The 11,100-nt window shown below is 40.8% G+C and overlaps 2 protein-coding genes across 2 annotated transcripts; one reads left to right on the forward strand and one right to left on the reverse strand.

Moving 5' to 3' along the window:
• On the forward strand, positions 1-1,139 carry LOC102702181. Its single transcript, XM_040522794.1, has one exon. The coding sequence runs from the start codon at positions 36-38 to the stop codon at positions 930-932; it is 897 nt and encodes a 298-aa protein (XP_040378728.1). The 5' UTR covers positions 1-35; the 3' UTR covers positions 933-1,139.
• A 1,023-nt stretch (positions 1,140-2,162) lies between these two features.
• Positions 2,163-8,185, reverse strand: LOC102714080 (beta-adaptin-like protein C). Its single transcript, XM_006650027.3, has 15 exons — positions 7,928-8,185; positions 6,662-6,859; positions 6,431-6,544; positions 6,090-6,340; positions 5,867-6,002; positions 5,329-5,508; positions 5,151-5,243; positions 4,686-4,897; positions 4,509-4,572; positions 4,261-4,440; positions 3,864-3,956; positions 3,374-3,771; positions 3,066-3,255; positions 2,780-2,983; positions 2,163-2,650 (listed from the first exon to the last, which is right to left on the reverse strand). The coding sequence occupies exons 1-15, from the start codon at positions 8,012-8,014 to the stop codon at positions 2,354-2,356; spliced, it is 2,697 nt and encodes an 898-aa protein (XP_006650090.1). The 5' UTR covers positions 8,015-8,185; the 3' UTR covers positions 2,163-2,353.
• Positions 8,186-11,100: the final 2,915 nt, after the last annotated feature.

Below are 11,100 nucleotides of genomic sequence, written 5' to 3' on the forward strand. Positions count from 1 at the left end.
CACAAACGCACGCGCGCTCCGGCGATCATTCATCCATGGCAACCCTTTTGGAGCTCGCCGTGCTCGGACCCAACAAGCTGCTCATCTTCTCGGAGGTCGCGGCCGCGCCGCAGCAGCCGGCGGCCGTCACGCTCCGCCTGGTCGTCCAGCGGGCCTACCGCTCCTGCGGCGACGTCGACACCATGGAGGACGTGTCCTGCCGCGTGCCGCTCCGCGAGCTGGTGGAGGCGGCGGAGGGGGCGTTCGGGGAGCTGGTGGAAGGTCTGGAGGAGAAGCACCCGACGCTGCGGGCGGAGGTCGTCGAGGCGGAGGTCGCCAAGGCGGCGGCGGAGCGCGTGCGGGCGCGGTGCGAGGGGCGCGCGGAGGAGGAGGTCGCCGGCATCGAGCTCCGGGCGCACGTCGTGTTCGTGGCGGTGGCGCGCGACGTGCCGGCGGGGGAGGAGGAGGAGGACGAGAGCGGGAGCGACATGGATTTCAGCGACGTGTGCGGCGGCGACACGGGAGGTGACTGGGGCTGGGGCGACGACGACGCCTTCCTCAGCGATGACGACGAGGAGGACGGCGGCGGCGGCGGAGCAGCGCAATTCACGGCGCGCCCGTACCACGGCGCCCTGCTGCGGGAGGGCGGGCCGAGCGACGGCACGCTGCTGCTGTCGGGCTTCGTGACGCGCTCCGACGGCCCTGAGGTGGACGACCAGCTCGAGCTGACGCCGCGGGACATCTGCCGCCTGGTGCGCATGGCGCTCAAGGGCGAGGACATCGAGCGCGACGAGGCCTACCAGCGGGGGATGGACGCCTGCGCCTCCGCGCCCGTGTCGCCGGAGTCGCTCTCGGCGATGCTCGACGAGGCGCTGCAATCCGTGGGCCGTCAGCAGCAGCAGCAGAACGAGCCGCGAGACGGCGTGGTTCGCCGGATGCGCACCGGGTTCTGACGCCGACGTGTGATCCAGTGCAGCGTGCAGAAGGGATGAAGAGCGACGCGCAACGCCATTGTCCTTTTTTTTTTTCTGTTACTGTTCTGTGTTGTTTCGAACTTTCGATGCTGTCTCCCACCTCCATTTTAGCCTATTCGTTTGAAAGAATTTGCAAAGGAAAATTATAGAAATATAAAATCATGTATTGTATATTGTAGCAACCTTCGTTTTAAAGGAATACACCTAAGAAAAACTATAGAAAAATTTCCTATCTCTCCGATATTGAGGACAAAACGTAGAAACAAATCCACTCCAACCTCATTTTCACAATGCTAGAGAAAAAAATTCCTGTGATTCTCAATGCACATGCATTCTTATCCTATTCCTATATTTTTTCTATTCCTACAATTTAGAAATATTATGAACTGAATAAGCCCTAAGACTAATGCAATAAATTAATATACATAAAAAATAATTTGACCCATGGATAACTCTAATTATATAACTAAGAAACGGATAATATGAAACGGACATAGCAGTAAGTTTTTTTTTCAATTGATCGTAAGGCAATGTACAATTTGTTAGTAAATCAAGTGCATCGAACCTTGTTCAGTTAGTAGTTTTTTGATCTGTTACGGGCAGTTTTCAGCTGACATGGTCATATGCTGCCCATGCTATTTGCGAGCTGCAATGCATTACCAAATTCATAAATTATGAAACGCTAGAGCTAAAAGTTACATACGTAACCCATATTGAATCAGTTGACTAAATAAGCACACATGTACATAGCACGAAATGCTTAAAAGAAAAATTACACCACAATAGCATACAATTCTGTCCCCTAAATATATCATTGACTTTTTAACACATATTTAATCATTCGTTTTATTTAAAACTTTTTATAAAATATGTAAAGCTATATATACGCATAAAAATATATTTGACAACAAATAAAATAATATAAAAATAATTAATAATTATATTATTTTTTAATAAGATGAATAGTCAAAAGTCAACCGCGTTAAAGTAAAGGAGAAGTAAAGGAGAGAGTATCAATTTTACCGATACTAACTACGGAAACAAGTGAGACAACATAGAGCAGTTGATCACTAAATATCTGTACTGCACCAGCCACTCTGAAGTTTGGAGTTTTTTGGCGCTACTTATATAGTTATATTCCATATGCTATGGCATAATAAAGGTTCAGGTCCAAGAATGCAAGATATACAAATTATGCAAAGACAAAATGGACATGTTAAGTATTTTGTCGTGAAAAACTTATAAACCAGGAAACTAGCAGAGTTTAAATACAGTAATCTAATACAAAAACAACAAATACAATTCACACCAGCTCCTGAAAAACAATGCCGCATCCACACCTAGAGTAGTAGCTCATCAACTGATCAATTTGGAAGGAACAATGGTCTTCAGTTTGGTGCTCACTTGAGAAGAGACTCCATAGCTTCAAAGAAGAGGGCCACCATCTCCTTGTTTGGCGTTTTGACCGCACACTTCACGCCAGGAACACCAACTGCGGCAGTAAGCTCTATCAGGAAGGGAATTCCACGCGGAATCTTCGCAGACATATACAGAACATCCTTATTGGCATTTTTCCTCTTGGCAATAAAGAACACATTAGATGCTGCAAGGTGTTCGACGGTCGCATCTATGCTGCTGATAACAGAAGCCGGGAATTCTTTAGAAAATTCGTTGTCATCAGGCAAAGATTTCCAGGCCTGCAAGATAAACACAAGATATTTTAGAAACTCTGCACACATTCTGAGATCATCCAAGCAAGAGAAAACCATTGAGTTAATTAAATTGACTACTGAGAATGACGCAATATCACGCCTATTTGCTTTTACCTCAAGAAAACTTGTCCGTTCCATTTTGCCATCTTCACCAAAGAAGACATGCATCGGAATTTTGTCATTGAAGTACCACACAGGTTGCTGATTATTTTTCACAGCAACCTGCAGCAGCGAATTTGGTGCTCCAGGGGAGAGATTCTGGAATACCACCATAAGTAGTAGTGTCCTAGCCGAGGCCCCAGGTTGCAGTGGAGGAACCTTACTCATAGAAGAACACCACATTCAGTACATGTAATTGAATTTATTTTGAAAAATAAGTGGTGTAAAACATAGTTGGCACCTGAAGTGGACCACCGGCAGCAAGGCCAAAGGTATTTTTGTTAAACTGAATCATGAATCCATCTAGTGCAGCTTGAGTGCCATTATCAAAAGATATATCGTAGAATATTTGGCCATCACGTCGTACTAGTTGTGCACTGATCTGCAGTCCTTGGCCAGTGGTTGATGGCAACAAGACAGGCAGTGGAGGACTACAAAAGGAAAGAACAAGATAAAACCAATATAGTCAAAATCCTGTGAGCTAGTCATATAAAATGATTAGATGAATATGCCACAAGAGACCAGCAAAAACCATAAAAATATACTCACCCTGAAGGTGCTGTTGGTTCATCAACAGGAACAATTGAGTTATCCATACCCATCAAATCACCAAGAAGGTCTGGCATTGGAGCAGGAGCAGCTGGGGCTCCAGCTGCTGGCTGCTTCACTGGGACGTTAGAAGATGTGCCAGCACTAGAGGAAGGAGATGCCCCATCAACTCCCTGAGATGGTGACTCCGAATATCCTGTTTCAGCTGTATCAGCAAACTCCTCATCATCAGCCCTAGGTGCAGTTTTAACACGGCTAACAAATGCTTCTGGAGGCTTGTGATAAACTGATGAAAGGGTAGAAATATTGGCTAGCAGATCATCTAGGAGTGAAGAGTCAAGCTGGTTGGAATCATCACTGATAACAGGTTTCTCTGCCAAAACTACATCTTTTGCTGCCTGCAGAGAGCCAAACATATATAAATGGTAAGACTGCTATCTAACAAAGCATCGAACAAAGGGGGAAGGGTGGAGGGGTTATGATATGATACCTCAGGATCAGTAGAAAGAAGTCGCCAGTATATATAAGCTCGGTCACGCAAATCGGGATTATCTGTTTCAACTGTTGCATTATTGAGAACAGCCTACATGATATAGTTATTGCAAATTAGACAGTGAACAGGATCTTTGTTGCAATAAACAAAAAAAAAAGAACTAATAGCAGGCTAATCATGCTTATTGAAAGAAGCAACTATTCATTGCATAAATTGATCAATCAGTTAAGAAAATGTGTATATATTGTGCCTTTTCATCAATACAAAAAAAGTGAAAGTCTAACCACTATTTTCAAGGCAAATCCACATTATAACAAAAAAAAAACCCATATTCGACAACCTCTAAGCAATACCAAGTCCATAAACGTATAAACAACCAGCTAAGAATTGCAACCTGTATCATCTGTTGTGGCCCCTCGGTTGGCTTTTTAAGGAATAACTTGACAGTAGCTGTTAGTAACTGCAATTGAACTAATGCTGGTTCTTCAGGGAATGTTTCCAGGAAGCTCTCAAGAAGTTCATCAGCATTGTCAATTCTTTCAGCATATTCTCCAATAATCCAAATCATTGATGCCTGAAAAACAAACATGTAAGTGAAGAAAAATGCAATAGATGACCTACACAGTTTTCATAGGATAATACCTTAGCTTCTGGTTCATCTAAGGTGTCTAGACTTTCACAAAGTGTTGCAATGATCGACTCATACCTGCAGTTTTGGCAACAAAATGATTAATTTGATAAGTGAAATTATTGAGCAAATCTGAAGAGTTCCTTCGTTACATAATATAGAACATTGACCTATCATGCAATGGTACTCACGTATTAGGGTAGCGTCTGAAGATGTCCTTAATAACAATTATAGCCTCCTGCACAACATAATTAACTTTTATCTTAATCAGCTCAAGCAAAACACTGATGCATCTTTCAGCGGCTCTCTCCAACTTAATTGCACATCTTCCAATAGCGCGAACAGCTTTACGGACAAAGTCAACATCCACCTCTGTGGCATACTCTTTGAATTCCAATAGAACCTATAGAAGGAGCTGTGTTAGCTTCTTGAATGAAATTTTCAGGTGGAAAAACATATGCTCCAGAAGGAGTAATGCATTCAACATGGTTAGAAAGTGAATGCATTTTTTAGAAACTGATGTAACAATGTATTTAGCCTTTCTTCCAACAATACAAGAGCACTTCTGCTAAGCAGAAAAAACTTAGTTAAAATTAGCCTCACTGCAACCAAGATATGGTAGAAACAACAACATAAAAGTGTAGAAGATTTGGTACCTGATCTATGTTTCTGTCCGACGCAAGCTTTATCATAATCTCTAACTTTTCCATCTTAACATATATTGGGTCATTGTACTTGCAAAAGAAGACCTATTGCCAGAACAGTCTGTTTGGTTAATAACATATTTGCATGATTACTGTAAATGAGTGGTTCAAATGAGGAAGAAAATGTCACCTTAATTTCATGTGCGAGTATTGTAGGCCTTTTCTGAACAATCAGATTAATGTTCCTTAACGCTACATACTGAATCTCAGGCTCTGCTGACAAAAGTGTAACAAGAGGGGGTGCCATTTTCTTACAGAGATTCCGGACAACATCAGTGCTAGTAATGAGCTCCATTTGTAAAAGGATTATCTGCACACAGGAAAGAGTATAGCATCAACAAAAGTTTCTGTCTGGTATAAAAGGAGATACAATACTACAATTGCTAAAAACATCATGCTGAATGAAAAGGAACACATGTAAACGAAAAAAACAAACAGTAAATGCTGCTGACAACTTGGCCATGCATTGTTTTTTCTAATTTGTTTATCCCCAAGAAAACAAATTCTGCCACCTATGCACTAAGGACTTCATCATACCAATAATATTATAAATAAGCCTTTCAGGTATGTACTCAATACTATCATAATATATAAATGTAACAGAGAGCACAATAACCTGTTTAAAACCATTGTCTTTTCTAATGCAAGTGAATCAGGCAATAATTTACCTTTACAGCAGAAAGAACAACAGCACAGTTTGCATGTTGGAGACGAGGTGTAACTCGTTCTACTATATTTTCTGCTTCCCTTGCATCTGCTGCTTTGTACCTTGACAGAGAATCCAAAATGAAAACCTGGCCCCATCTGCAAACACACCAAATATATTAAGTCAACTAAATTTTTAATATCCAAAGAGGTTAAAAATGCACTACAGAAAAAGTTGCATCATACTCTGTGCATTCATTCAGAGCAGTCAGAAGCTTTGACAACGTATGACTGGTGATTTCAAATATTGGACGAGCACTGCTGTCCTGAATCTCTGCAAGCGCAGCAACAGCATTGGCAACTACCATAGGATTATTGTCAGATATTAGGTCCTTAAGGGCCTCAAGGAATCCTCTGTCCTCAACTAGCTCAGCATTTATATCATAAAGCTTAGCAACACAGATAGCTGCAGTCTTCCGCACATATGGATCATCATCCTGTGGGGGCAATCCAAAACCCAAACATACAATTAGATGAAATGGAAGAGGTCAGCTTAACTGAAGAATGCTTTATAGACAACAAAGTACCTTGAGGCATCTTTGAAGAGGATCACAGAGGTACTCTGTGATTTTATCCACACGGATGCAACCCATTGTCCTCACAGCTAAAGCCCGAATTAGTGGATTTGGATCTTGTGAATCCTGCAGAAGTTTCGTTTCATCAACCATCTGGTCAGTTTCTATGAAAAGGTCATGTTTATCATATCAGCATTTTTTTCTACATAACTGTTTGTTTGCAAGTATGGTTATAGTTATTACCTTAACAAATGTGTTTACAGCAAGTATGGCAAGGTCAGGTTGACTTTTAGCATAGTTAATCAGATATAAGTATACTAGTTTCTTCAGCTCCAAGTTCTCGGTCTGCATGCAGTTCACAACATCGGTAAACAAAGATGAAACATCTTTTCCAACAGTCATAGCAGCAATAACTTTCTTGACAGCATCTTTTCTCTTGTCCTGCAGAATATATTTCCAACAATAGCTCAGATATCAGAAATTGCAAAAGGCAGCTTACTTTATGAATATCAAAATAAGTAAGAACTTGGCGTGCAAATGTTAGAACCATAATTCTGTTCCTGTATGCACGAAACAATATTTGTTTGCTACCAGTGCACTTACGGCACATGTACTAAATTACTAGTTAACAGGGTGCCTAATCCAATTTGTCTTGCAACCTACCGCACTTCATCTCTCAACTAATATCATAATGAAGCATAAATGCACACTTTCAAAACTAGCACAGTAGTGCAGAAATGATCTATGCGAAATATCAATATGTTTATTTATCTCCCTGAGCTTTGTCATAGGGATCTATTGCATGTATTCTTTCTCTCTTTTAGCAAATAATGTGCATTTCAAGCATTCATGCAAAATGTATTCCAACTAAGTGAAAATGTTGTTACTTACTGTTCAGTGCACAAACATTCACAACAAACTTTGATGAAGGATAAAACCCTTGCAGAAGTTTGAACAACAAGATGTGTAAATTCTACAGCAGTCAAGTGTCCAGTTTAAATAACTTAGTATATATCGGCACCTAAAATCATGCAGTGTTCACTAATGACGTATGTTTGAGGTAAACAAATGCACACCCGCATATGTTTCTCTACTATTAAGCTCCCGCTAGTTCATCTGACAATGCATTAGACAATCGCAGCATCCAAATCAACGTCTTCTAGTAGAATCTCCGAAATGGATCAGAGAACTCAGTCCATTCATGGGTCATCAGGTAGCAACAATAACAGGCAGTCGAATTCCGCGCCTAAACTTGCAGACTACAATTAATCCATTCATTCGTCCATTCCTCCATGACACGGCGGCGCAAAATCCAATCCTCCACGCCACGCATAGCAACACCCCGTTGGGAAACCAATCCAAAACCCGCAGATCTACGAGCGATCGCGGCTGGACGTCCCCCCGCGCCCCCCGCCCAGATCTGGATCCGGACGAACCAACCCCCCCGCAGGGCTCGTGAATGAAGAAGCCAAGGAAGGAGAAGGGAGAGAGAGAGATGTGGCGGTGGACCTTGTACTGGGAGTTGAGCTCCTCCTTGAGCTCGGGGATCTCCCCCTTCTTGGTGGTGGAGAAGTACTTGGAGTCGTGGCCGCTCATCTTCTCGCCCACCCGGCGAACCCGAGCCAGCCCGAGCGCTCGCCGCCTCCGGCTGCGGTGCCGGGGTGCTCGACGATCCCCGCGCGCGGTGGCGGTGGGTGGCGCGCGCGCGGTGGGGCGGTCGCACTTGGTCGGCTCGGCGAGGAGGAGGAGGGGGGTGAGTTGGAGAGGAGAGTACGGGAGATTTGAGAGATCGGGGGAGGGGGAGGACGACGACGATGGACGGTGGAGATCTGATCAGCTCGGCTGCTGGATCGTTTTGGTCTTTTGTTTGACGTTTCTCTTTTCTTTTCCGAGTTATTATGGCATATTAGACAGTGACTCTAGAGAAGGGTAATTTTTTACTCATATATTTTTTTTGGAAATGTCTAGGGCATTGTTTATTTTAATTTAGGATTACTGTAATCTAGATTATTGAGATAGATTATAGATTACTACTATAACTAATTTAAAGTACCTAAGAATAGTGCGTATTTAGCCACTCAATAATCTGGAAAATACATTCTTAGAGTAACTTGTCAGATCATAGTAAGTTATTATTGTGGCATTCTAGAGTGACTCTAGACTTTGGAGAGGTGTGGTTTTTTTACTCAGATATTTTGTTGAAAAATGCCGTGTTAAATTGTAGTCTATGGCATGTGGGACTTTTGAATTGTCTTTTATATAAATCTTAATAGAGAAAATTCCTTCCATGCTTTTGAAGGTTTAGCTCCCTTTCATATCCCTAAGTTTGATTCATTCCATGCATATGAAGCTCTTGGGACTTTAGCCGGTTCCTTTCACATCCCTAAGTTTGATTTGTTTCCTTCTATACATATGAAATTTGATTTTGCACCTTCATATTCGCTTCTGTTTATGCTTATAAGTAAAATTTTGATTTTTTAAACCTTAAATTTAGTGTTGATTTTGGTATTTTATTGTAGTTTATTTTTAAGTCTTTTTTATAGTTAAGAACATGTATATAAATATTGTATTCACATATTGTGGTTTATTTATAAATATGTTATTTGTCTTTTTTGCGAAAAAAGTGAAACAAAGACCCTCTTGATTTCTTACATACCACTTCCGTTTAGTAAACCAAATGCATAGAGAGCCATTCATAGTAAAGAAACGTTTTCATATGTGGAACAACAAAATTATAATTCTCAATGTAAAAAATGTATGTATGGTAACTTGAAATCAATGAACCAATGAGCCTCTACTTATGGTCACGCAAAAAAGTGCATTTCCTTTTGAGAAAATTGTAATTTTAACAACCGAAACAACGCGTTTTGTAATCATAGAGATACGGAACGTTATCTTCGTAAAAATAACCCTCAGAACATTCTCATGGCATTAGGTGATAATCTAATTTAAATACATGTATTTGATTAGAAAAGTATCCGTATTATCTTTACACCGTCTACTCCAGCAGAGGAAATCTGCGCTGTGCTATAAAGATCTGTATTAGCTCAGTGATGAAGCACACGAGAGATAGGCAATGGCTGCATCCTGCATCTGCGTGGAACGTCGCGCGATCGGCTGGATGATATTCTCTCTACGCGTACGTGAACCAATAAACCAGTGTATACGGTGTAAGAGCAGTATGGATACTTTTCTAAGTAAATACATGTATTTAGATTAGATTATCTCCTAATGTTATGAGAATCAAGTGTTTGAGGGTCAATTTTTCGAAGACAACGTTTCGTGTTCTATAATTACGGAACACGTTGTTTCGGTTGTTAAAATTACAATTTTCTCATTTCTTTTTATACATAAATGTTTTTCTATTCGATGTCACGTAATATCTCAAATTCACGACAAGTGTACATTGTAGAACTATCACCTCCAACTTTTCCTCTAAACGAGTTTTAAAATATATGTGTGTCCGTAATTTTTCCATATTACAAAGTTTGGCTATGAGATTCTTAGCATGTTGTAGATATGCAGAACAACTTGTTAGAAGAATAATAATATATGAGATAGAACTAAAAATTAGAGTACATGCTTGAGCTAGTATATAAACCCCGTTTTACATTAAAATCACTTTATAACCATCTCAAAAATGAATGTAGTATTATTCATGTTCTATAAATAATTTTAAATCTAAGATCTTGATACAGTTTTCAAGATTCTATATTAACCAATAATATCATAGAAATTTATGTTTTATTTAAATATTTTAGGACATGTGGAATACTTTTTAGACCCCGTTTAGATGACAAATTTTGGGATAAGTGTTACGTCGGATATTTGACTGGATGTCAGAAGAGGTTTTTGGACATGAATGAAAAAACGAATTTCATGGCTAGCCTAGAAACCGTGGGACAAATCTTTTGAGTCTAATTAATCCGTCATTAGCACATGTGGGTTACTGTAGCACTTGTGGCTAATCATGGGCTAATTAGGCTCAAAAGATTCGTCTCAAGATTTCTTCTGTAATTGTGCAATTAGTTTTTTGTTTTATCTATGTTTAATGTTTTATTTATATGTCTAAAGATTCAATATGATGTTTTTAAGAAAACTTTTTGTGAATTAAACAGGGCCTAAGAGCATCCCAACAGCTCATCTATCACATCCTCTATCTTGAAAATAGAGAAGACTACAAATTGAGCTACAACAGAACGATCATCTTATCATTTATTTTTAAATGTCATCCATATTAGAAGAGAGAACCTTCATATTTAGATGATCTCTCTCCATCCTCCAAAGAGATATGAAGGATGTCATATATTGATGATCTAGTGGAGTACATAGAGATATGAAGGATGAAACTAGTTTAGATGATCATCCAAATAAACATATGAATGACCAAATTTAGATGAGTTGTTGGGATACTAATCAGAGTAATGAAATTACTGAAATGGTGGTCAGCGTGGTTTTCAGCGTTGGTACCTGTACTTGGGCAGGTGAGTCGTACGGACGGATGGATGAGCGGAACACCACAGCCCAGAAACGATCTTGGGCTGTCCTCTCATCCGGCCTATACATCGACCAGCCCATTCCGGCCCACTTACCATTCTTGAGATTAAACATTACCCCTCGGTCTCGCACTCCTCTCTCTGTCGCACCAACAAGTTTAAATCGGACCGCTCGGATGGACTCAA

The sequence above is a fragment of the Oryza brachyantha genome, chromosome 3 (genome assembly GCF_000231095.2).
Source record: "Oryza brachyantha chromosome 3, ObraRS2, whole genome shotgun sequence".
NCBI lineage: Eukaryota > Viridiplantae > Streptophyta > Magnoliopsida > Poales > Poaceae > Oryza > Oryza brachyantha.

Coding starts and splice junctions, on each gene's coding strand:
- LOC102702181 (XM_040522794.1), top strand. CDS start 36: ATGGCAACCCTTTTGGAGCTCGCCGTGCTCGGACCCAACAAGCTGCTC.
- LOC102714080 (XM_006650027.3), bottom strand. CDS start 8,014: ATGAGCGGCCACGACTCCAAGTACTTCTCCACCACCAAGAAGGGGGAG. Junction 3,957..4,260: donor GGCCACAACAGATGATACAG/GTTGCAATTCTT, acceptor TATATCATGTAG/GCTGTTCTCAATAATGCAAC. Junction 2,984..3,065: donor CTGCCGGTGGTCCACTTCAG/GTGCCAACTATG, acceptor TCTATGAGTAAG/GTTCCTCCACTGCAACCTGG.